The 25588-nt window shown below is 40.0% G+C and overlaps 4 protein-coding genes across 9 annotated transcripts in view; 1 reads left to right on the top strand and 3 right to left on the bottom strand.

The window, feature by feature from the left end:
* Nucleotides 1-5941, bottom strand: part of bsnb (bassoon (presynaptic cytomatrix protein) b) — a 42288-nt gene extending 36347 nt beyond the window's left edge. For 4 of the 5 annotated variants that reach the window (XM_077725458.1, XM_077725459.1, XM_077725460.1 and 1 more), the window contains exons 1-2: nucleotides 5611-5941; nucleotides 1592-1982 (exon numbers count right to left, since the gene is read on the bottom strand). In XM_077725458.1, coding sequence (XP_077581584.1) covers nucleotides 1592-1982; nucleotides 5611-5801 — 582 coding nt within the window. In that variant the 5' untranslated portion in view covers nucleotides 5802-5941. The remainder of the gene's footprint in view (nucleotides 1-1591; nucleotides 1983-5610) is intronic. The other variant, XM_077725462.1, reaches the window with a different exon arrangement.
* A 1462-nt stretch (nucleotides 5942-7403) lies between these two features.
* On the bottom strand, nucleotides 7404-13705 carry bap1 (BRCA1 associated deubiquitinase 1). The gene is made up of 17 exons (XM_077725911.1): nucleotides 13509-13705; nucleotides 13216-13245; nucleotides 13057-13111; nucleotides 12855-12987; nucleotides 12645-12764; nucleotides 12001-12062; nucleotides 11773-11915; nucleotides 11598-11676; nucleotides 11393-11516; nucleotides 11038-11179; nucleotides 10789-10958; nucleotides 10290-10423; nucleotides 9709-10172; nucleotides 9028-9257; nucleotides 8859-8951; nucleotides 8722-8794; nucleotides 7404-8482 (listed from the first exon to the last, which is right to left on the bottom strand). The coding sequence occupies exons 1-17, from the start codon at nucleotides 13543-13545 to the stop codon at nucleotides 8349-8351; spliced, it is 2223 nt and encodes a 740-aa protein (XP_077582037.1). The 5' UTR covers nucleotides 13546-13705; the 3' UTR covers nucleotides 7404-8348.
* Nucleotides 13706-13776: 71 nt separating this feature from the next.
* On the top strand, nucleotides 13777-23437 carry rad54l2 (RAD54 like 2). Of its 2 annotated transcripts, none has more exons than XM_077725908.1 (22): nucleotides 13777-14064; nucleotides 14783-15005; nucleotides 15121-15418; nucleotides 15565-15701; nucleotides 15800-15919; nucleotides 16123-16358; nucleotides 16455-16637; nucleotides 16852-16985; nucleotides 17061-17257; nucleotides 17363-17705; nucleotides 17783-17960; nucleotides 18045-18245; nucleotides 18338-18456; nucleotides 18575-18693; nucleotides 18970-19069; nucleotides 19170-19375; nucleotides 19457-19632; nucleotides 19726-19922; nucleotides 20112-20296; nucleotides 20526-20615; nucleotides 20729-20821; nucleotides 21023-23437. In XM_077725908.1, exons 2-22 carry the CDS (start codon nucleotides 14834-14836, stop codon nucleotides 21979-21981), a joined length of 4443 nt encoding a protein of 1480 aa, XP_077582034.1. In that variant the 5' UTR covers nucleotides 13777-14064; nucleotides 14783-14833; the 3' UTR covers nucleotides 21982-23437. The 2 variants fall into 2 exon arrangements, with proteins under 2 accessions (XP_077582034.1, XP_077582035.1); XM_077725909.1 differs by lacking the exon at nucleotides 13777-14064 and adding an exon at nucleotides 14204-14354.
* A 78-nt stretch (nucleotides 23438-23515) lies between these two features.
* cyb561d2 (cytochrome b561 family, member D2) lies at nucleotides 23516-25091 on the bottom strand. The gene is made up of 3 exons (XM_077725912.1): nucleotides 24717-25091; nucleotides 24596-24633; nucleotides 23516-24235 (listed from the first exon to the last, which is right to left on the bottom strand). The coding sequence occupies exons 1-3, from the start codon at nucleotides 24847-24849 to the stop codon at nucleotides 23732-23734; spliced, it is 675 nt and encodes a 224-aa protein (XP_077582038.1). The 5' UTR covers nucleotides 24850-25091; the 3' UTR covers nucleotides 23516-23731.
* Between the last annotated feature and the right edge of the window lie 497 nt (nucleotides 25092-25588).

Here is a 25588-nt window from a genome sequence, read left to right as displayed (position 1 = left end):
CATGGTGGGATCCAGGAAATGTGTGTATTAAAGGCATTGTTCTATTGATCTCTGCTAAAATGGAAAACCCACTGACTTATATAGTGGGAAGGGAAGGGTGGGCTATAAAGTAGTGACACTCGACACAAATACTTCCTCGCACTTATGCAAGCTGTACAGTCATGAAATAATCGAATATGTATAGTGTTTCTAATGTTTGAAAACCCAACTATTCACACCTCACCCGACATATTTATTTATTAAACCTGCAGCAGCTGCTCTACAAGCCTTCAGGTCATCTTAAGTGAAAGTGCAACTTGGCTGCAATTTTCAGAATGAATCACTAGAGTTGATGTGAAAGTTTAAGACAGATGCCACAGTAAGGCTTGACTCACATTCACAGTGAAGCATAGCCTAATTCAAATTAGACAAGTGATTTATTTTCGGATGAAGTCTTTCTCCTTTACCTGTTGACAGCAATGACTCTAAAGATGCCTTTCAATGATGAGGAGCTTCTGGGAAGCTGTTCAGCAAGGCTATAAAAAAGCTTTATTTGGTTAAATCCCAGGGTGTCATTTGAATGCTCATTAGTGTCTCCCAAGAAGGATGGAGTTAGAGTTTCACAGTGCTATATACAGTGCAGTTTACCTTTTAATATTGTTTAGACATATGAGCCAATGTTTTCAGGTGACTAGAAAAACAGAACTTAAATCTTACGGCACGATTAAAGATGGTCATGTTTCACAATTTTATATAATATATTAAATATACTGTATCCACGGCGGCCCACTGGACGAATGATGAGCATGTTGGCCTCACAGGTTTGATATTGAGGGTTCAATTCTAGGTTCGGACCTTTCTGGGTGGAGTTTTCCTCTTCTCAAGGGTTTTCTGGTTTTCTCCCACATCCCAAAAACATGCAGGGTAGGTTGGTTGAATACTCTAAATTGCCCCAGGTATGAGTGTCAGCGTGAATGGTTGTGTGTGCGTATCTTAATTTTCACCTAACCAGGTGTAATATTATCCATATGATACCTCAGATTTGGACTTATAAAGGTTAATGAATTATGCATTTTTTTTCACATGCATTAACTCTCCAGTTTACCATCTGCCATGAACATAAGGTTTTTAACAAAACTTGGTGGAGGAAAAGGCCAATATCTTACAAAAGTACACAATATTTGCACCAAGTGCTTGTAGCATATGGGGAATGCGCTGACTATCCATAAGGGTGATTTATTTACACACTATAACAGGGATGGGCAAACCAGTCCTTGAAGGCCGCTGTGGGTGCAGGTTTTTATTCCAACCCATCCAACAAAAAGAGTTTAACCAATAAGATTTCTGCAGAAAACAAGAAGCACCTGACTGCCAGATTGGTGAAAAGGTGCCCTCTCTATGGGTTGGAATGAAAACCCGCACCAATGTGGTCCTTTGTGGAATAGTTTGCTACTCTATACAGTATCCAATATCCAAAATACCACTGAGGGTATCATATGATGTGACATGATGGGGGTATAGGCTATTTTTTTACTAATCTGAACTAAACAGACCATTGTTTAACTGTTTGAAAACCTCCTCCCATAAATACATTGTAAAATTGAACTCTTACTTCAGTGAGGTGAGGGTTAGGGTTGAAGCCACACTGGTTGCACACCATGGAGCGGCACAGAGTGCAGGTGTTGAAGCTTGGCCTGTCATCGCCAGTGCCAGTCAAGTCGGCCGTTTTACAGACGGGGCACAGCTTGCTGCTGGGCATGGGTGCTATTTGAGGCACAGAATAAGGAGAGGTAGGGGTGCAGCCCCGATCAGGGGATACAGAAGGCGACCTCCCAGTCCGGCTGCTAACCACGTCCACATGTAAGTTCTTCCTGGACATGTGACCGTGGCCTTGCTCCCCGTGTGATTGGGCAGCCTGTGGAGTGTCATGGGAGGCCAGCCTATCCCCTGTCCCATGACTGCTGTGCACCCCTGTTTTGGCTCCCTGGTCTGATGCAGGTGACCTGTAAGAAAAATACACAGACTGAAGGAGTATTCACACCAAAAAAAAATACCTTTCTTTGTTCCAGAGCAAAATACATTTGGGCCAAACGTATTTTGGTGTGGTTCCTTTTTACATTGTAAGTGATACTAGTAGAATACTTTGTACCTCACTGTCCATATTCATATCTTTCAGTGTAACAAATGTAGTAACATGAAAATACTTAGATATGATATTGTCATGGCCGTCAACTTCTCTACATCAGTTCAGCATTCATGCCAAGAGTGAAGTGACTCTAAAGACAGGAATAAAGGAATTAATATAGAGTGTGTTCACCACTGTGAGTCACTGACTAGGGATGTGGCGTAAGTGGAACTCTATACAAACCGTCACTGCTCTATTAAGTTTCAAACTGACAGAGTGACCATCATTTTTAGCTAAACTTTGAGCTTAACTAGACCAGAGAATGAAGCTCAGTCTTGTTAAGCCTGGACATAAAATAGGTACAAAATGTCTCCATTTAGTATGTTGTTGTTTGCTGCAGGGAAATTAATATTATGGATTAGTACTTGACTGGACCAGTCGTATTACTTGTTATATCCAAAGGATATTTTATGATTTGGTTTATTGGCTGTGGTCAGGACACTCAGATTCATCAATTCATTTAACCAATTCATTACTGAGCTGAACCAAACACAGAAATGCTTGAAATGTGTTGGTAGAATTAAATATTAGGAGTCATTTTGTACCAAAATCTATTTATGTGGTTGATGAGATGCTAGGTTCCTTTTTTAACAGGACCAGTGAAAGAAGACATTGATCAGTGAACCCTTGGTTAGCCTTCTCTGACTGTCACACATTAAGTGATGTCCCTGAGTGTAATGTATTTCCCTGAAGTAGCTTGGCAATAAGAGTGGATTGCAAAAGGCACTTGAACAGTAATAATCAAAGAGCGCATAAATGGAAAGAAACTATGAAAAGATTCTTCCATCCATCAACAAATGGGAATCCACTGAGGTAAAAAGAAAAAAAAATCCATTTCATGTCTATAGTTTTATGTGTATAGTTTCACGTGTATTGTTTGACAAATTGCTTCAGCCCAAAGTGCTTACTGAGAGGTTTGTAAACCACCACTCTTGTAATAGGAGACATTAATGAAATGTTCCATACTATGGAAGCAGAAATACTTTTTTGCACAGGCACAATATTTTTTGTGTACAGTAAGGTACACACCATTATACATTTAGCCATCTAGACAACAACAAAATAACATATCTACAAGTTTCTGTCTTAAGAAAAGAATATCAACCCAATAAAAAAACTGCCAGTTAAATAGCTTCCAAACCAATATAAGATTTTGATGAAACACTATTTTTTTGTTTGAATACATTACAATCATTATACCTCACTATATCACAACTTAGCATATTCCTATAGGACTATTGTGGGCATTCCACCCACAAACTGTATAATGCAATGTGTATTTGTCAGAAAAAGACATTCATATTATTTTAAAAGAATGAAAAAAAACCTGCAGGTTTAGAACAATAATGAAGCTGAACGCATAATCAGAAAACAGCATGCACGCCATTTCTACAACAATGAAGCTATTTCTTTTATGACATCCTGTGACTATAAAAGAAAAAAACATTTTTTAATGGCAATTCCCCTGGCACCAGTGAAATAATTAAAAGCAGGCTGTTGAGTCTGCTCACTAAAGTTGTCTGAACAGTGTTTAGCCAAAAGAGACATTTGGCAGTGGAGAATTTGGCAAAATTCAGCTTTTGGCGACAACATAGATTTGGTAACTATAGGAGCTTATCCATCAAAAATCTAAAATTATCAAGCACATAACAATTCAAGTGTTTTATGATAAAAATACTGGCCACAAGTTTGGTTTAGATGCATTTCACCAGAAAGCTGAGATGAGCAAGGAGGTTGGGTAAATGAGAAAACTACACAGATAGGAGAACTTGAGCTGGACTTCTAACCCCAAGCCTCAGACCTGTGAGGCAAACTCGTCCACTATATATTTTATACACTGCACAACTGTAAATTCATGAAGTCATTTTCAGCACCGCTTGTCATCGTCAGGGTCACGGAGCGTTGGAGCCTATCCCAGCTGACTACTCCATAGACTGGTCGCCAGTCAGTCGTCGGGCACACAAAAAGAAGGAACATTCACAATCACATTGCCAGCAAGTGGGAATCGATACCTCGATACCAGGTGAATGAACCACTGCACTGTATAGTGAAACTAAAATAAAATATTTTCCTTTTTTAACGCTAGCTCAGTGGAGTGTTCTTTGTTGATTTGCTGCACTTGTTATTAGCCATCAAACTGTCAGTTACAAGCTTTTATGTTTGCCACTGAATTCCCAATTATAAGACATTTGGGGGTTTTGGAATAGATGTCAGAAGAGAATTATAATAGGCTATATTGCAATTCTGAATAACACACCATGCATAATGTAAAGAAAATAATGTCTCATTTCAAAGAAGTATATTATATACATCATTCACCATCTACTCTTCATCTCTGTTCTCTTTCTCCTTACTGTGCTCATTGATCTCAGCACCCACCTCACTTGAAGAGTGGCCTATGGGTGTATACATTGTAGAGAAAACGAGATCATTGGTATGCGTATAAGAGCCTGGACTGTATCGGTACTTCTTGGTGGTGGCCAGCTGGTTGGTGATTCTAAAAACAATATTTTTGAGGCCTTTCTCTACACTTAGAGATGATGTTACGCCTCACTTGGTGCAATAACCCCAATGAAGATCTTCAGACCTGGGGATTCAAAGTCATCTCAATACATAAGCATATACAAGTGTATGCGCTGTCTTGTTGATATGCATTAGGTAATATCAGATTGTGTAAAGGAGGCTTTTCTCACCCGCACATTCACACAAACTATGATGCATTATGCATGATTCAACTTGAATACAAATGGTCAGGCCTCATTAAGTACTACTATGATAACATATGGCATTTGTCATGAAGAGGCAGGAAGATTATTGATGTGCATTGATGGCAAGCAATTACCACTGAATTCTTAATGATTTGGAGTGTGATCTGATAGATTAGGCAGCTTTGACATGTGCTCAACAGTGATGCTGTCAGACTAGTACATTTGTCATCTTCCACAGCAGTGACACGAGGATCCAGACGTTGCCTCGCCAGGCGAAGGAAGAGTTCTCGGAATGACTTTGACATTTCATGGAAATGATGCCGATGCGTGTTTGTAATTGAATGCAAGCTTTTACTCGTTATTTCCTCACATCGTCGCCGAGATCATTTGCACAAATGTCGCCGGTTCATTCATGATACGTACTAGCAAACCCCGAGGACAGGCTGCGTGGAAAGGGGCGTAGAAAGTCCCCGTACCAAAAACGTCGTCCTGCAATTACGCTATGTCGACAATCAAATCTAATTAGCACGTATGCTAACACATCGGCTAAATAGCAATCCTGCTATTTGGTGGCAATAGTAAATTTGGTGTCAAGATGGGTGGCGACTTGTGTTGACAAGGATATTGAAATAAATAATTGAGCACCCATTCAAGTCACTCGACGTCTCCACGTAAGTGTCCCCCCGCCCCACATCGCCCCCTATGTGAGCACACTTTTCGAGCTGGATCGGCGGCTACCTGTTAATCCCCGGGCCGGGTCCAGGGCCACTTCCCCCGGCAGGCGCTCCATTGCTCGGCTTGAGGAGCTGTCCAGAGTCCGGTGGTGCTGAAATGGAAGCCGGAGCTCCCGCTGCAGGAACAGGGCATGGGCCGCCTTGTCCCCCCTGTCCCGCCTGTCCCTCCCCTTCCATGCTAGCCTCGTTCCCCATCGTCTCGGGAAAGGTTCGGAGGGAGAGAAACGATGTCGAAGACGGTTCTCCGGCCGCGAGAAGAACTCGTATAAAAAGTCAGCGGTGCTCCCCTTCCGCCATCATCGCCTACAATTCAGCATCCCGCACGGAGCACGCGCGCTGGCGGGTAGGGCGCGGGGGCGAGCTGACGCAATGGGTGGGAACGTGAGTGACTCGTACGTGCGCGTTCACGAGACTGGTTTATTTTAGGCCACACGCAAATAGATCTTGAGTCCTTTGTGGCACAGGCCACTGAAACCTCCACGAGAGACAGACCCACTGTATATGATTTCATTTTTTTATTCATACATTTGTGGGATGGGCTAGGCTCCAGCACCCTCCACGACCCTAGTGAGGCGAAAGTGGTTCAGAAAATGAGATGAGATGGGGAAGACAATTGTTGGTTAGGGTGTTATGGTTAGGTTTACATAGATTTTCCATTTCAGAGTCATAATATATATGAAACCGTATACAGTAATCCCTCGAATATCGTGGTAAATGTAGACCAAACAGGGCCGTGACAATCGAAAAATCAAGAAGTAAGGTCACCCCTATTATAACTGTACCTTGTTTTTCTTCAGCGCTGAGTCCTAGTAGCAAGAATAAGTTTCAGTGTGGATTTTCACATTCTTATGAACTTTAAAACAAAAAAATAAACAATCGTTAGCAGAAAAAAAATCACAAAGATGTGTATTTGCGATAATCTGCGCCTATTCTATTATTACACGACACAACAAATCATTCATTCATTGAATCATCTTCCATACTGCCTATCCACACAAGAACTGCAGGGGATGCTGGACCCTCTCCCAGTCCACCACAGGCAGTGGGCAAATTGGTTGCCAGCCAATCGCTGGGCATAACGAAGCGGACAAACACTCAAGCTCACAATAACACATACACTATGTTGGAATCGGACCCAGAATGCCCGCACCAAAGCCAGGCGGAAGGACCACTACAACATCTGAAATGTTATTTCTGCCAACTAAGATCAAATACTTTGAGAATGCCATTTGATTTAAAGCATTCTTTCATTCATTTTCAACACTGCTTATCATTCATTTTCCACACTGCTTATCCTTGTCAGGGTCCCATTAGGAATGAAAACCTATTGTTGGTGTACCATATATAATCCCAAAAGGCAACTTGTTTGGCTAGAACGTGTAAAAATATAAATCAAAAACCCAGACCAGCTTTACTTTAATTTATTTAAATAAATAAAATCCACAGAACATTTAACACAAGGATACTTGTAAAATTAATACTAATGATAGTTCAGGCTTGTCTTTAATCTGAATGAGTGCTTCAGACAACACATTACATAATGATCATTTTTCAAACATATACCTAATATGGTTCTAAAATGATTTATACAGGGTGATACCATGTTTTTAAGAATTGAATAAAAAACCAAGTGTTGGAAAAAGCTATAAAATACATAAAGAATGAGTTTTTACATCTAGTCACTACTTGTATAACAATAGAAAGCAATCCTCAGCCCACTGAGTTTATACTGTGGTGCCCCTACTTTTTTCATTTTGTTCCAGAAGTGGTTTCTTAACTTGGATTTTTCTTTTGTAAGTAGAGACGCATTTTACATCTAAAAGCTGTAATTTGTTCAAACTAAAGGAAGGCCAGTGTGTTGGGAGATGGTAGAGCATTTAAAAAAATAAAACACGGAGGCTACAGGAAGATGTTTGATTTTATTTTAGATTTAAAGTTTTCCGACTTGGAAATTCTTTAATATCTACAGGCAAAATTTTTCCATTTGAAGCTTTTTGTAAGCTGAATATTTCATATATATAGATTTTCGTAAGTAGAGGGACCACTGTATATGTCAGTGTCAAAAACTGGGGAATCAGTTTGAATTTACTTTATTGTAGTATGTCATGGTAAACACAGTGGTAATAAAAATTTTGCTCATTGAGTTCTTGCTCAGCGAAGTAACAGAAAAATATGTACAAGACAGACACATACTGTACGCACATGCAAATTAATTCCCAACTCTGAGATTCTCTTACAGATACAAAAATAACACGGAGGTATTTACCCAGTAGAGAAATATACAAAAACATTCCAACTAAAGGGTAACATCATGATTTTTTTTTTTTTACTTTAAAAATTATCCATGGGGAATGTCAGTTTAAGAATAAGCAGCATGTTAAATGGTGGATATCCATTATTTGTTCAATTTGTTCATTACCAAAAAAAAAAAACTAAAAGTATGCTCAGTCCATAGCGACACATCCTTTTAAAAAATCAAATTTAAAAACTGGGTGACCACAGAAGACAATTTGATTCCATATTTACAAAATGCAAATAGTAATACGCAAGGTCACTAAAAACAGATACTCTTTCAGACATGATTTATAAAAAAAATCAGACCAAAAATTGGATGAGTTTGCTGAATATGATGAGGCTATAACTAAGACGTCAAAATGAGTGTGGCAATTTCTGTTTTAACGTGATTACGATTGGTCCTTACAGCCAGAGGATACTCTACTAAAGATCTACGATTGCATGAAATTACTGTCGTTTTGCCTTGTAAGGTCGAGAACGTTTCCTACGATCAGGCTTCCTCTGTTTGTGCAAGCGGCCGATACTTACTCCTTGCCGGCGGCGCACCGAAATGTTTTGCTCCACAAGACTGGCGAGCATCCCTGCAGAGATCAAACAATTGGAAATTAATACATTAAAAAGCAGTATTTAGTATACAATTACTTGCCAAATGAGAATTTGTGCTGCTTTGCTGGATAAATAATTCAACAAGGCAAGTTAGTGTCATAGATTAAGTTAGGGGGCACTATTATTAATCAATTGCAAATCTAAAATGTTAATAAACCATTACAAAAGGAAGAAAAAAAGGGATAAACATGAGATGAGGGAGGACATTATTTACCTTCTTGGGCCAGCATTGATATAAAGGTACAAATGAATTCATCATAATTATGTGTCCTCCTCTGATCGTCAATCTGCGAAGAGAAAAAGGCTGTCAGACAAATTTCCCTAAGTTGCAGTAAGTTTAATAAATATTACTTTGTATTTCTTTCTTTTTTCCACTTCCTCCTTTAGATAGACTTCATAATTGGCAATATCTGCTTCCACGCACTTGAGAAGTGCAAGCAACTCCTGCAATTTACAGAACAATGTGCTCATTATGTTACTCAGTTTCAGACATATGGCAGACAGTCATTTATGGACTTACTTTGGGTGAGTACTTATCCCCTGGGGGCTTGGAGTCTACAGGAGCCTCGAGAACATCGAGTTTTTCTTTGTGAGGTTTTACATCCTGTCCATCATCCTCCTCCTTCTGCTCCTCTTTTTTTACCTCCACAGCTGGTTCCTTGTCTTTCTCATTCGTCTCTTCCTTGTCCGCTTGTTCTTTTACTTTCTCAGGACTGCAAGGCAACTTGACAGCATCTGCAGCTAAATCTGCTGTAAAGGCAAAACAAACAAACAACAGTTATTCCAATTTAAGACAATGTAAAATCATTGGACAATAATCAATATGTCAAGACACAATGGACCTAAGGGAAGAGCTTAAAGTATGCTATCAAGAGAGTGTGGGAATCATCATGAATGGAAGTGTGTTTCAATAAGTTCCATTTTAGAAGCCATAAAAATATCATGCGATTACCATACAGGCTCCGCCTCTCGGTTCAATTGACCTTTTATTTTGTTGTAAATAAAATTGACAAGCTGATGTTACCATGTTCCATTAAATCATTTATTGTTGTCTAATTATTTGAACATTATCGCCTTTGAACAAGTGTGTGTGGACTTTAACTGCATCTGGGTTAGTGGCATATTACCTGCAATTGTGGAGGTGATTGTATAGCCAAATATGCTATGACGGGGACATGAGATATATCAAAGTGATACTTACCAGATCCTGGAAGAGAATACATGACTCCATCCTCCAACAAGTGTAGCAGGGCCACACTAACAGACGGACCCAGTTCTCTTACAGCACGATTATGTCGAGAGTCTAGCCTCAGTAACTCGTCCTCCCCGAACAGCACCCGCGACAGATGGGATGCTACGGGACTAGATGGACGTGTGGCGGCCTGCGAGCGTGCGGGTGAGCGGAGCGGCGAGTTGAAAGCGCTGCCAATCTCCGAAGCTGTGTCGGTGCTCTCGTTACTGGGAGTGGGTGACGGCTGCGAAGCTGATGTGATACAAATGCCACCAGTCCGGCCCTCAGTGCGAACAGAGAGCGGTGTGTTAAGGGCATCTTTTTTTTGGGCCTCCTTTTTTAGTTTCTCAGCCAAGACATTCAAGGCTATCTGGCTCTCCATTCCAGTTACCACTCTTCCAGGTCGTGATCGTAGACTGGCTTTCCGTCTAAACCTTGAAAAAATAGAAGTTGAAAAATCATGCATCTATAGATGTAGGTCATTAAAAATCCTAAGTACTCTTTGGAGTGGTAAGGAATAAGAAGAAAGAATAAGTCACGACAGTACCAACCTCGTTGACGCTCCGACAGGTTCAGTGAGTTCCTCCTCTTCGTCCTCATATTCATCTTCATTCTCTGAGTACACTGGACGTGCAGGCCCTTGAACCCTAGAACGTCCAACGCTGGCAGCAAGATCCTCCTCTTCCTGTTTTGAAAGTATATAGCCATACAGCAAAAATTGTTGTTTGATTAGTCTGGTCAGAAAGACAACCTTTCTGAGTATCACACATGCCATAAGCAGCTGCATGTCAATAGTCCCTCTAATTTTTCATGTAAACATGCTGTAAAACACAAAAAAAACATAAGAGTGGACAGAACTACTGCCACTGGCTGCCGTGTAAATGGTGCCATTATGGGGAAAGGGGTAAAAAAAAAAAGTTTTATTTACTGCGCGACATATGATTGCTGCTGCGCAGAGAAGACGAGAGTAGTGCGCAATTGCGCACACAAACAGCTTAGAGGGAACTTGAGGTGAGCATGCATTAAAGATTCATGAGTTTTGACCCTCACCTGCATTGGTGACTTGGCATAGTTGTGATTGTCAAGGAAGGCAGGCAAACGTTGCACAACGGGGTTGATGACTTGCTGCGAGCCTCCTCCAGGAGATTTTCCTGTGGCTTTTGTCTTTCCTGAAGGGATGGGGGCAGCTTTACATTTCTCACCTGACCCATCCACTGGATCTATAAAAAGAAGCTGTTAGTTTTTGAATTTAAATAAAATATTTTAGTAAGTGTAGTTATAAAAATACAGGATAAGCACCAGTGGAAGTGTGATCAGCCCCTTGGGAAGTTAAAGGCTCAGCATCTGCTTCTTTTTTTATTAAATTGGTGCTACTGTCAAGAGTGGAAGAGTCTTGCTGCTTCTTGTCATGGACATGCTCATTCTGGGTAAGTCGGATCATCTGCAACGACAGAAAAAAACTTTACTTTCTTCGTAAAAATGTCGTTTTGATTATGAAGTGTTGTTTGCCAATTATCAAGGCAAATTATGAATTCATATTAATCTTAAAACTCCATCCAAAGATGCATACTTTAGGCTTGGATTGTGGAAGTTTTACGGTTCTAAAATAGTCTAAATTATAGCCCATGGTAGTCCCCAAAGGTTGATTTCGTACTTTCTGTAGACCTTCCAGTATCGTCTGTCGATTTTTCTTTAAAACATCAAGTTTGGACTCGTACTTCATCCTACGGTCAGGAACCACTGCCATCAAGTTGAAGCGTATGTCATGATATGGCTCGCTGCGATTGAGAAGAGCACAAGTGTGAGACTGAAGAAAGGTAATAGTATACAGAATTAGAAACAACTAGTTGACCACTAACCCAGCAGTAGCCAGACCAATCCTCTCCATGATAACCCGCCGAGCCTTATCCGTCCATTCCTCCTCCTCTCCCCATGGCCCTAAAACAGTTACGGAAATAAAATAAAATTGTCGTTTTTCACAGGAAAAATTCTACAGACCAATGTGCAAACACATAGTGAAAAATCCCATCATACCATGGTCAATAGGATAAGCCTTGAGGCCATCGAGTTCGAATAGTCGATCTTTGATGGGGACGTAGCTCACAAAGTGAAAGGCCTCCATGGTTCGCACAGCACTGATTCCATTCTGTTTCTCTGGCAGGTGCCGAGGCTCCGGTCTCCATAGAAACAGAGAAGGAGAGAAAGAGAGATCTGGAACAAGCATTTTTTTAATGAAGCTGCAAACTGCAATAGTAAGCCTACCTGGCATGGCTGTTATGTGCTCTGGCAAGTTCGGGTGCATTTCCTATAGCGTAACCTTTACTCTGTGAAATGATAAATAATTTTAGATTTGTCATGACATCAGCATGAGGAATCACAAATTCATGCATTCTATTCTGATAAACTTCACTTCCACGTCCCTTTAAACCACAGGTTTCCAATTGTTGGCCCGGGGGCCACATCTGGCCCGCCGCATCATTTTGTGCGGCCCGAGAACATAAATCATGAGTGCCGACTTTCTGTTTTAGGATCAGTTTCAAATTGTGATTATAGATGTTTATTGTATTTCCTGATTTTCCCTTTTTAAATCAAGAATGGCATTTTTAAGGGTTTTAATCCATTTTTTCTTGAGTTTTTGGTTGAAAAAGCATTTTGTAAATTCTAAAAATAAATATATAAAACTATTTTCTTGTTTCCACTTTAATTTTGAACATAATTTAAAAAATATTTTGTTTCCAAATGATTGAAAGACATTTTCCCTTACTAAGAAAAAAGCTCAAATACATATTGATTTAGATCTATAAAAAAAACGGAATAGTTGGGGCTTTTGATCCAGTTCTTTTAATGAAACTAATATGAACAAATTGTTGACTAAATCAAGTATGCTTATATCAGAAGGTCCTTACCTCTGGGCTAAAGCCTTTTGTGAAAGCTTTCATACGGCTCAGTGTGATGCCAAGCTCAACACCACTGCAATTCAAAAGTACACTCAGCAAGGCATGAGTGGCACAAGAATTTGGTATCAGCTAAAGAAAAAAGGGTCACAATAAATAAACATTCATATTTATGTAACTCTTGATATCACGATTGTTCATTTTAAATCCCATGATCTTTACCTGATGTGCAAAGAACATATCATTTACTATCTCCTCATCGATTACAGAAGTTTCATCCACCAAAGTATTAACTTTCCTCCTGGATCGACGCTCCTCAATCCACTTGAACAAAAAGATGAAGCCATAAACAGGGCTGGAAAAGAAAATGCATGTTTACTCAGTTGGCAGATATGGGTTTAGTATGAAATGTGTAAGAAAATACCTTTGGCACTTGCTTTGCAGGTCATAGATTTCCTCGACTTGCACACCTTTAACACCTATAAAAAGTGTGAATTGATTTCTTATCAAATCTGTCTGAATAAGGAATGCAAGTATTTTTTATCCTTAGAATTCAATGCAAAATTAAAGATCAACTACTCACCAAAATCTTCAACCAACAAAGTGAATAATCCTGAAGAGGAAAAAAATAATAATCAAGTTAACCAGCATTTGATAGCTTTTATGACAGAAAGCTAAAAAGATCATCAGCCAATACGGTAGTAAGAAAATGAATAAGCAAAAAGAGATCGATCCTCTCCAAGCGTAAATAGACTGCTGGCAACAAACTGTATAAAACAAGATTCTCTGTAGCATTGCACGGATGAATGTAGAAGATTGGAAAAAATAATTCACGTTAGCTGTGAAATCATTGCTGTAAACATAAAAATAACTCACCTGGGTCACTCTCAAGCTCCAGCCACCCTTTGTTCATTTTTGCGTCCGCACAAAGTGCTTGCACCGTACCATTTATTCGGTTTTATAGTCCGCGTCCATTGCCGAAAATGGTAGTAGTTCTGAACGCCCTGTCCATTCACTACTCAAATAAAATAAACACAAAAGAAGGCACGAATCGGGCGCCTCCAATTTGCGTCATCAACAATTGACAGACTATCAACTGACTATATCACGTAATAAAACAATGATAATCTAATCTTTATTGAATCAGAAGACATAAGAAATTTAAAAATAATGTAATTCATTTTAAATCCCTTTTCATAGGAAATATTACATGGAAGATTAGAAAATACTTCAAGGAAAATATTGGCGGAAAACTAAGATGGGTGTAACACTAGGAGGAAGGAATACATTGTAACACTTAGGAGGAAAAAATTGGAAATGAGAAGAAACCACTATCGATTTATTTTCTATACTCATTATTTTAATTGAGCGATCTCGGTGTGCATCACCATCTTCGACATTTCCAGAATCGGCCAACGCATATTTGCAGAAGGTACCTTGCTAAATAATTGAGAGAGTGGGCACGTCTGACTAGCTTGGAACATTAGCACGAATGTCAATTCAACTAACGTTAGCTGTTCGAATATAACACACACCAAACATATTTTCCCTCATCGTTATATCCTTGTTGGTTATGCAAATGTTTTCGTTTTTATTCTACTGCTTAAATCAACATGAATAGTTGGGGGGAGGGATTGCAAATACGTCTGATGTTTTATAACGAGCTGGTACGTTGTCTGATGATTGCCACAGGGGACAATAGTAGTTGAATTATAAAAGCAGGTAAGTGCATCCGAAATGTTCTTTCCCAGTGGCTTCAAGATATAGAAAGCGCATAGATATTTATCCTAAATGCATGATGATTAAATACCCTTGAAGCGCTTAAAATACGAGTAAGGCATTTGATCTATTCGTTGGTTTCATTGTTGTAAATGACAATATTTTAAACGAAATCAAAAGTAACATTCCTGCGATCAATGAAAAACTTTAACTAAAACATTTTTTAGAGCTGATCTACTTTGTCAATGGGTGCCAGTAAGTTAGGTAGATTCTATTTAAAAGCAAACCAAGGGAGGCAAGTAGGTACGGTTCAGGCTTAATGAACATGTTAGTACACTCTTCCAGTTACATTATTAAATCTAAAGCTACTTGTGTTGGATTGATTGTCTTTTATTGGCATTATACAACCATAATGTGTGTTTTGTTTTAAGGACCCCTGATGAAGGTGTATAGGTAATACTTTGAGTGCCACATAAGACACCATGTCTGAAGAGGCCATTTCCGAAAGTGATCTGGAGGCTAGCCTTAAGAGTGAAGATGACTTTCAGGAAAATGATGAAGAGGAAGACAATAGTGATATGGAGGAGGAGGAGGAAGATGAGGAGGAGGATGAAAACTCTGGAGATGATGACGATGATGGTGATGATAGTACAGGTGAGTATGATGAAAGCAATATGTGTTTTCATCTTGCATGAATGCTCACTACACGAAATTAGATACTCTTTCAATCACACTCAATAGATATGTGATTGCCTGTCTTTTCTCAAAGGAAAACCTTTCAGTGCACAAAGCTGGAATGAAAAAGAAAGTCCGGACTCCACCTCAGCTATCTCTGCTGACCATTCCTCGGAGCCATCGTCACGGCCTGAATCCCAGCCATCGTCCAGGGCGCCCTCCAGACCGTCCTCGCGGTCTCAGCTTCCTCCGAGCAGCCCTGGAAAACCCAGCAAGAGCAAGAAAACCTCCAACAAGTCAAAGAAACAAAAAGATTCAAAAACAACCAAATCCTCAAAGCCATCAAAACAAAGCAAACCTGCCAAGCCTGTGCATATGAGGAAAAATATCAGGTATGTTTTTTATTTTCTGTTCAATACATACAATATACTTGACACATAATTGCATTATTAATTGGTTTTGTAAAATATTATCTGTGCCCCCTGGGAATTGGCAAGTGGCATGAATAAAGTTATCCAATCCAATTTGTCTCCAACAGAAAGTTGCTCAAAGAGGACCAGTTGGAGGCTGGAACCAAAGCTGCTCAACAGGAAGAGATGGAAAGGCGGAAGCGTCTGGAGCAACAGAGAAAAGACTATCCCACGCCAGCTCCAACTTTACTGGAATCCCAACTAGGTTGATGGTTCATTTGTTTTGGTTAAAAACACTTGAAATAGTGAGATAATGTATCTTCATTTTCAACATTCCAATGTGGAACCCAACTTGCATTTTAGGTGGAATGTCTCAGTTGGTTCCCACCTTCCACGGCAAGCAAGATGTGATCTGTCTGGACAGTAGCGGCGATGAAGATGCTGACATGGAGCCTACACACCCTCAGCTAGCTGTCAGAGATGGTAATTGATGTCATAGGTGTATTATTTTCTCAAACAAAGAGTCCACCTCTGCTGTTATTTTGACTAGCTTCTAGTGGATCTATAAACAAGTCATTTTACTTGAATATAACTATGCAATTGACTGCACAGATTCCCCTGAACACTCTAGATTGTAATCCAGGTATATGTGGCGAACCCTTATGCTCTGTTTATTGATGGTGCAGATATAATTGAACTCAGTTCTGGGGATGAAGATGCCCTGCAGATAAGCAGTGAGTCGGGGGGTGAGGAGGATGATGGTGGTCCCCCTGGCACAGAGGAGAGCAGTGGAGCGCATATCAACGATGCTCTGAACTTGCCTGATGCCCAGGGGCGGGTAATGGTGAATATCAACCACCCCGCAGAGGAAAAGGATATTTATCTTGCTCCCCAGCTGGCCAGGGCTGTCAAACCTCACCAGGTAATTCTATAGTCTCCTTTATATGCTAGTTCACCAAAAAAACGTTTTTCTTGATACCTGTGTGATTGTGAAATGTACAACTCTATTTTTTCCCAGATTGGTGGTATCAGGTTTCTTTATGATAACCTGATTGAGTCTCTGGAGCGATATAAAAGCAGCAGTGGGTTTGGTTGCATCCTTGCTCACAGTATGGGGCTTGGCAAAACACTCCAGGTCATTTCCTTTATTGACATTCTGCTGCGGAATACTGAAGCTCACACTGTCTTAGCCATTGTTCCAGTGAGTAAATAGAACACGTATTGTCTGTGAACATTTTAATTTGGAGGTGTCTGCACTCTTTTATTTGTTTGTTGGCTCACTTGTGTTTGTGCATAATGCAAAATCATGTCTCCACAGTTCCTCAATCATATATTTTTCTGGGGAGGAAAAAAAATCTACATTACTCTACTTTTTCATTAGCTCAAGTCTGAACCCTTTCTTGCCCTCAATCTAGGTGAACACACTTCAGAACTGGTTGGCAGAGTTTAACTTGTGGCTCCCACCACAAGAAGCACTCTCTTCTGATACTGATCCTGATATGGTTGCCGGACGTGCATTCAAAGTTCAAATTCTAAATGATGAGCACAAGTATGTAGCACATTGTAGCATAATTAAATGAAATTGTATTCAATATTTTTAACCCATGAACTTCCTACATCACAGAACCACAATAGCCCGGGCCAAAGTAGTGGAGGAATGGAGCCGTGATGGTGGTGTGTTACTAATGGGTTATGAGATGTACCGCCTTCTCTCTATGAAAAAGAGTTTTGTTACTGGTAAGAAGAGAAAATCAAAGAAGCCTGCAGGACCTGTCATCATTGATCTTGATGAGGAAGATAGACAACAAGAACTTATGAAAGGTTAACATAGCTCTTTGTCATATTCAGTTATAACAATATTACCATATACTATATGCATAATGTGGGAGTACAAGTGCCTTTACACTTTTTTTTATTTTTATTTAGGCATTGAAAAGTCCATTCTACGACCTGGTCCAGACGTGGTGATATGCGACGAGGGCCATCGCATTAAAAATTATCACGCCAGCACGTCACAGGCTCTGAAGAATATCCGTTCCAGGCGCAGAGTGGTTCTCACGGGTTACCCATTACAAAACAATCTGATTGAATACTGGTGCATGGTGGACTTTGTTAGGCCAGACTTCTTAGGCACACGGCAAGAGTTCAGCAATATGTTTGAGCGGCCCATTTTGAACGGCCAATGTATGGACAGCACGCCTCAAGACGCTCGCTTGATGAGATATCGCAGTCATGTGCTCCACAGCCTTTTGGAGGGCTTCGTCCAGAGGTGAGGAAGACTGCTGATGAATACATAAATAGCTACTGCTCACATATTCATTGCTATGATAACAATCTGCTTTTTAGACGTGGCCATGATGTTCTGCAACATCAGCTTCCAATCAAGCTGGAGCATGTGATTTTGGTGCGGTTATCTCCTATACAGAAAGCACTTTACACCGAGTTTATGAATCGCTTCAGAGAGGCTGGAAATAATGGCTGGCTTGGTTTAAACCCTTTAAAGGCGTTTTGTGTATGCTGCAAAGTAAGATTTCAAAGTTGTTCTCTAATGGGATATGAATATCATGCACATCTGATTAATGAATCTTTTTTTTTTTCTTCATGCTAGATCTGGAATCACCCTGACGTACTTTATGAAGCCTTGCAGAAGGAGAATCAAGCAAACGAGCAGGACTTGGACCTTGACGACATTGCCAGCGGCCCTAAAGGCAAAGGGTCAGACTCCAGCAACAGCAAGGCCAACAATAATGTTCCACCATTGCTCAATCCATCTCAGGATCGAAGCAATCAAGTGATGTCTTATGAATGGGTGCGATTAGACCTTCCTAAATTTGTACTGCTGCAGTTTAACAAGGACCTATGGTCCTTAATAGGCTCTCATTTATCTTATTTCTGTAATAGGCAAAGGAAATCATGTCGGACTACCAAACAGGACTTCTGGAAAACTCTGGCAAAATGGTCCTGCTCTTTCATTTGATTGATGAGAGTGTCAGAAGAGGTGACAAAATGTTGGTCTTCAGGTAAATCACTTTACAGTTTGGTTCATCAAAGGCAAATCTGCCTCTAAGCAGGTTATAAAAGAAATTTATTCTTTTTATCAAATGTTGGCCACAGCTCACTGTCTTCTCTCTATTTCAGTCAAAGCTTGACAACCCTGACTGTCATTGAGGACTTCCTATCAAAGATAGCCATTCCATTACAAGGTGTTGCTGCGGAGTCTCAGAATCCCAACTGGGTTCGCAATCTCAATTATTATCGTAAGTTTTATCCGCCCCCAATTGCATTGCACGTGAACATTGATAAATGTTTAAATAGAAACCTATTATAATTTTAGATTGAATAGAACTATCTAGATTTTTACTCCCCAAATTGAAGCCCTTGTAATATTATGGACAGTTTCAATGGATTTGATGTGATTCTTTAATGCACTACTAAGCGGAATGCATATTCCATGCTTTAAGATGACTTCATGTACAATAAGAAAAATGGATGGATTGATATTAGAATCTAAGGAAAGTAATTTTACTGTTTAGGACTGGATGGAAGTACATCAGCCTCAGAAAGGGAACGCCTGATCAATCAGTTTAATGACCCAGAGAACACCAAAACCTTGCTCTTTCTACTTTCTACCAGGTTTGTATCAGTTCTCTATCATCAATCCTTAACCCTACTTCCTTGATTCTACCCACTGATATTAGTATGTCTTTTCCCATTTTTTTTATCCTTCTGCCAGAGCGGGTTGCTTGGGGGTGAATCTAATTGGAGCTAACCGTGTTGTTGTGTTCGATGCATCCTGGAACCCATGTCATGACGCCCAGGCGGTGTGCAGGGTGTACCGCTACGGTCAGAAAAAGCCTTGCTATATTTACCGGCTGGTATGTGACTTTACCCTGGAAAAGAAGATATATGATAGACAAGTCTCCAAACAGGGCATGTCTGGTAAGACATTGACATTGTTTTCATTGTAAGCCAAATAACAACTTAAAACACAGACATTACAATGAAGTGATATAATTGCAGACCGTGTAGTGGATGACCTGAACCCGGCACTGAATTTTACTCGAAGAGAAGTGGAATCACTCTTGCATTTTGTTGAGGAGGAACCGGAAGATTACAAGATAAATCTGAGGTCATTTGAAGAGAATGAGCCCGTCATCTTTAAAGCCTGTCAGCTTTTCCCACGTCTCATCACTAAAGTACAATGACCTTTTTTTTAATACTGAATTAATTCACATCATGGTTGTTTTGCTGCACCTTAATGATATTTTTCTTTCCATTTGTGTATACAGCAACCTTTTGAACATGAATCTTTATTAGTGGACCGTAAGGAATCCAAACTTACAAAGGCGGAGAAGAGAGCAGCCAAAAAGGGCTACGAAGATGAGAAACGGGCCTCCGTGCCATATTCTCGACCCTCTTATGCCCCTTATTATCCAGCCAGCAACCATGCGCTAGCTAATATACCTGCATTCAGTCAACGTGGCTGGTGAGTATATTGCTTTTTTATTGTTTAGTGTTAAGCTTATTATTTTTATACATTTTTGGATAACTCTTTAGCTCTGGAAACAGACAGATTCTCATTTATCTAGTATATCGCTAAGAGGTTTTAATAAATAACTTGTTTACTCTGCAATTACGCCTATAGTGATGATCAACTCAATTTTCCTATTTGCAGGCGTGCAATGGCTCGGCCTGATGACAAGCCAGTAGCAAGTGTTAGGCCCATTCAGTCAACACCAATTCCGATGATGCCTCGGCAAGTTGTTATGGGCATGGCGGGATCAAGTTCTCCTAGCAGTTTACCTGTAAATTTCCTGCAGAAGGCTGGAGTTTACATCCAGAGGATTGTCACTACAACTGGTAAATCAATGTTTGATTTAATAATTTATGACATTCAGATAATTTGATTGGTTGATATCATTGCCACGAGTACGGAATATTTTTAAAATGTTTATTTTTACCAATTTCCATCAATTAGATTGGTGTTTATGTGGATTTTTTGTTTTGTTTTGCTTGGAACTTTGTTTTAATCATTTCAACTTTAATGGGAATGTTTATTTTCATTTTTTTCCCCCCTGTAAATATGCAGACATTTTCATCCCTGGAGCCAACAGCACAACAGATGTCCAAGCTCGAATAAGCGCCGGCGAGAGTATTCATGTAATTAGGGGCTCTAAAGGTAAATTGAATAAAGTGCCTTTTATGGTCATTATACAAGTACAATGATATTTAAAGCTTTTGGGTGCAGCAATCCTCTTCATTCTTTAAAAATGGGCATTTTCTTTTCTACAGGTACATACATTAGGACAAATGATGGAAGAATTTTTGCCATTAGATCTGGAAAAGTCAGTAAACCAACTGCCGGGGGCGCTGCTGTTTCAAGAGGTACAAATGCAATGTGGTTTATTGTTGTATTAAAACTACATGTTCCATCTTTCATATTTATGTGAAGGGGGAGAGGATTGGATTTATCCATGGGTCAATTGATGAATAGTTCTGCTTCATATTAGACCAGGGGTCGGAAACAGACAATATGCATCCTTTGAACTGAATAACTTAATAATTTTATGTCCCTCTCTTCTGCAGAAAGCCATCGCTCCGTCATCCACGCACTCACCAACGGCTGCGCCTCTCCCGGTGAGCAACTGCAGCAGACTCCTGACATGGAGCAGCGACCCTCCTCTCCTTTGGGCTCTGAGATTCTCCGCGAGCTCAGCCAGTACGCGGCATCCACGGGCGACAGCACCATGAGCGCAGGGAACGAGCACTCCTCCCCAATGAATACATCGGGAGAAGGAGGCCGTCTGATTCCAGAGCTCCCCGCCCCACTGGACGACAACCTCCTGACTATGAGTTTTGAGACGCCAAGCATGAAACGCAAGCATCCTGAAGGTCAAGGCCCCACACCCAGACGAACTCCGACGACATCGCATTTCCCCGGATTGCCCATGAACTCCAGTGGGCTCAGTTTTCCACCAGTGGGTCTGAACTCTTCCTCACTGTTGGGAGGCCTGGGGCACATGACTCACCCTCTTCTGTTAGGTGCAAGTGGTGGATCTTCGTTCCTTCAGACACCAGGACAATCATTGGCTGACATTGAGGCCATGTTCCCTTCAGCTTCAGGGAACATGCAACATCCTCCCCCCTCGTCGTCAGCTTTATCCACCGTCCTCTCCTCAACACCCAACAGCATTCCCATGTCATCGGCAAGCTCGGCCCCGACTACTTCCTCGCGCTCAGCCGGTTCTTTTCCGCCATTTTTGATGAACCCCAACGTGGCTGGTCTGCTTTCATCAGGCTTCCCTCTCAACTACAGTCAATCCTTGCTCCCTGAGCCCCGGATGTTCCCTGCCCCTCTTCTCTCCGGTTCTGCTGGTTACCCCTCACCAAACTCTGTTTCAAATTCATCTGGCTTCCTCTCTCACTTCAGCAATCCCAACTCTAGCCTACTGGGAGCTGCTCTGACCCAACCAGATAGATATCAGAGTACAGAGAACAGAGGTGATAGTTCAGATGATGATGTCATAGAGGTGACAGGACACTGAAAAATCACACTTGGACACATTGCTATCATGTTTTTTTTTACAATATGCATTTATTATTTCCACCAAATGGCTTAAGGTAGTTCATCCTGGATATTCATTCATAGCCATGAAAAAGTTCCTAAGATTTTTATAACACTTCTTTTCCCAACAGCTACACGGAGACACTTTTACCCAACACACATTAGAATTCAAGCTGCTGATAAGTCTGAATAGCAAATCGTTATGCTGAATGAAATGGCCAGATTTCTTGCATTCCCACTCAATTAATTACTATTTTACAGACTAGCCATATTTTTAAAAAATTCAATATCTGGAATATTCCATTTGAAGAAACACATAGCACCCACCCTCTGTTTAAAATGGTGTTCATGTAGATATCTGTACACAGTAGTTCTTGTCATTATTTCAAGTAAATACTGTGCATTGTATTTGGGGGGTGTTTTATGACAGCACCTATGGAGATAAACATTGCTTTGTTTTATACATTTGGGGGAGGGGTCACTTTTCCCCACTCCTTAATGCTCAAAAGAATGTAATTTAAATTGCCCTCAGTAGCACACGGTGTGTTCAGTCATATTTAGCCTTAAGTGACACTGAGAGGTCTTGAATTATCTTGTTACATCTTGGTATGTGCTTTTTTGTAACCATTGTGATAACAAAAGAAATGTGAACTTGTTGTTTCTCAAACCAAATAAGTGAAGGCAACACCGAGTCACTCATATGACATTTCTAAGAGCAAACTTTTCTCATTACGGTTTGAGTGTTTGTTCAACATCAGCATCACTACCAGAACATTCACAATTACGGCTCCAGTGACTGTGTTTAGAGTCCAGCAAGATGGCGCTGTGGGTTTCTTCAACCAACTTGTTGCAATGACTTCTTGTTTAAGTAGTCGCAGTCATTGGAGTGTAGGTCACTGCTGCTCTAGCCTTGTGTCTTTTATATCGTGATGACGACACACTGGTTGTTTAGATGTAGGAATCTGTTTGCATCAAGATGACACAGTGGTTATATTAGCCTATAGAAAAAAATGGGGAGCATGAAATTGCTCGACATATAATGTTTAGATATCTTCTCCAGTGGACAGGTGGATACTTTTTTTTCCCTCCCCTTTGAGATGTTTTTTTTTTGTCTTTGAGTCATGTATTGGGCATCTGAAAGGTGATGATAAAACCTTCAGCAGATCCCATAGTGTTATTTGAATTTGTCTATCATTGATTTTTGTGTTTGTTTTATGTGTAGTAAAAATAATGGTTCATATGACATTATTTTTGAAACTTTCTTTTTCTATTATTTCCTTATGTACTTTGTTCAATAATAGTGTCCACATTTTTGTGTCTGTAATGTATCTGAAATGTATTTATTTAGGTTTTTTTTTTACCTTTGTGTTGATGGGTGATCCATACCACCAAGACAACTGAATTTCTTTTTTAATAAAATTCTTTTATTGTGTGAATGTGCAATGTATTTATTAAGCAAGACACTGCGGCTTGGTTTTTAATAATATGCTGTTTGGATAAAATTAATCCCAAAGTAGACAGAATTACCTTTATTGGTCAACACAGTATTTTACGGTCTTATATGGGAAAATGGCACAATAAAGTACAGCCTAAAAACTATAACTTAACGGAAAATAAATGAATTTGGTGTAACTTTACAAAGGAATGTCAGGAAGTACAATATGAAAAATGTTATCTATTTTATACAAATAATGGGATGAAAAAGTTATCTAATATAAATCATATCAGAATTAGGACTGAAAGGGTTTCCTTGCCATATAACCACTAGTAACTTGATTCATGATGATGAGGGCACTGAAAGTGGGACACAGTGCCGCCAGGTACCAAGTGATGTCACCAACTGACGCAGTGAACCACAAAGAAGTAAAGCCAAGGAGCAAAGTGACGCTCCCTAAAAGGTAGGTGACCAGTCCTGATGCTGCGTGATACCGCTTGAGTTTAGCCAGCGACCAGCCTTTGGCCAAAGAGTGGTAGATGAGTGGCAGGGCGGCCAGTGACTGCACCACCGTCACGCACACTGTTATCAGGCCCAGAACACCATGCCAGGAAGTGAAGTGGGACTTGCCATTCAGGTGTTTGTTGTAAAAGATGGACACCAGGCCAAGTGTGGCACATGTCACACAGGTGCACTGCAAAAACCAGTGAGCACGGCCTTTCATCTTGTGGGAAAATCTCTTAATGGGAGAACCGTGAGGCGAGAATAGAAGGATGGCTTCTGTCATGAAGAATGAGAACTGTTGGATAGGAAAACAAGACTTAACTTTTACATTGAAGGAAGATCATACTGAATTGCAATTGTGTTGAATGTTGTCATATTACTGTATTGGCCTGAATATAAGACGACCCGACTATAAGACAACCCCCTCTTTTTGAAAACTCAAGTTTGAAAAGAACTTTTGGAACACTAAATTCATTTTTTACACAGAATAATTGCATTACATCTGAAACAAATAATTTTAAAAATATATTTGAGATAAAAAAAAAGCATGTTATTTTGCTTCATTCAAAAACTGTCGATCACATCTTAATATCTGAACAATCTAAGTATTTGTGAAAAATAATAATGGCTTATATGATGAAACTTTCCAACTTACTGCTAATGTCATGAAGAAGGGATGCCAGGAAAACCAACCTGTAACAACAACACCATGTCAATTAGGAGATCTAATATTTATATTTAGTGTACAGTGTATGTATTATCCATGGCTCACTCACTTGTACCAGGTCGAGCCAGAACAGCGACGAAGACCGTCAGGCTTATGCACATAAAGTGTGTCAACACTGTGGTAAATATTCGGCTAAGAGCGAACACCCGAGGTTCCACTACGACCTCTTTGCTTTGGCCCATTCTGAAAAATTATCAACTCATACGCGCCACGGTGTCAACCGTAAATGATGAAATCAGTCTTCACTGATATGTGATCAAATTTAAATAAAAAGTAAATCACTGTCCTGAATGGAGGTCATTCATTCATCTTACGTGATCTAACAACATCATTATTATAGCATTATAATGACGGGGAATACATATATTTGAAGTTACGTGTTGGCGAGCGCTTCCCCATCTTGATAAAATAAAGTACAGTAACTTCCGGCTACCTCCGGTTTAGGTTTTCAAAATATAGTGTATCGACCTATTATACGGAATGTATTTCGCCCTGGAACACCCATACGCATGCCCCTTTTTTCCACCTGATTGCTAAACAGATTGTTCTCCATACCATCTGCTGTCCATATTGACGCCTTAAGGGGTTTTCCCTTTTTGATTTCAGTCAAGTGGGGCAAAATGAAATATTCAATTGACTTTATTTAATTCCCTCACGAATTTGAACGTACCGTAATGTAATGGAAAGTAATGTAATGGAAAGTAATGTAATGTCATGTAATGTCATATAGTGTCATGTCATGTAATGAATGACAAGTAATGTCATTCAATGTAAAATATGCTTTTATTGTCATTATACAAGTATAATGAGAGCCTCACCACCAAGTACTCAATAACAACAACAAACAAATGGACCAATGAATAATCAATAAATAAGTAATACATAATTTAATAAACCGTCAACATAATAAGTAGTCAACAA

Source organism: Stigmatopora nigra, chromosome 10, assembly GCF_051989575.1.
Source record: "Stigmatopora nigra isolate UIUO_SnigA chromosome 10, RoL_Snig_1.1, whole genome shotgun sequence".
NCBI lineage: Eukaryota > Metazoa > Chordata > Actinopteri > Syngnathiformes > Syngnathidae > Stigmatopora > Stigmatopora nigra.
Note: the sequence above shows the minus strand (reverse complement) of the source record. Positions and strands in the feature narration are given on the sequence as shown.

What these genes read in the sequence shown, in the direction of transcription:
- rad54l2 (XM_077725908.1), top strand. Translation starts at nt 14,834, where the DNA reads ATGTCTGAAGAGGCCATTTCCGAAAGTGATCTGGAGGCTAGCCTTAAG. An exon ending in ATTCTAAATGATGAGCACAA is followed by an intron (nt 16,986 to 17,060) that starts GTATGTAGCACA and finishes CCTACATCACAG; the next exon opens with AACCACAATAGCCCGGGCCA. An exon ending in CGTTTTGTGTATGCTGCAAA is followed by an intron (nt 17,961 to 18,044) that starts GTAAGATTTCAA and finishes TCTTCATGCTAG; the next exon opens with ATCTGGAATCACCCTGACGT.
- cyb561d2 (XM_077725912.1), bottom strand. Translation starts at nt 24,849, where the DNA reads ATGGGCCAAAGCAAAGAGGTCGTAGTGGAACCTCGGGTGTTCGCTCTT. An exon ending in TCTGGCTCGACCTGGTACAA is followed by an intron (nt 24,634 to 24,716) that starts GTGAGTGAGCCA and finishes TTGTTGTTACAG; the next exon opens with GTTGGTTTTCCTGGCATCCC. An exon ending in CCTTCTTCATGACATTAGCA is followed by an intron (nt 24,236 to 24,595) that starts GTAAGTTGGAAA and finishes CCTATCCAACAG; the next exon opens with TTCTCATTCTTCATGACAGA.
- bap1 (XM_077725911.1), bottom strand. Translation starts at nt 13,545, where the DNA reads ATGAACAAAGGGTGGCTGGAGCTTGAGAGTGACCCAG. An exon ending in GTATTCTCTTCCAGGATCTG is followed by an intron (nt 9,258 to 9,708) that starts GTAAGTATCACT and finishes TTGCCTTTACAG; the next exon opens with CAGATTTAGCTGCAGATGCT. An exon ending in AAAAAAGAAAGAAATACAAA is followed by an intron (nt 8,795 to 8,858) that starts GTAATATTTATT and finishes TTCTCTTCGCAG; the next exon opens with ATTGACGATCAGAGGAGGAC.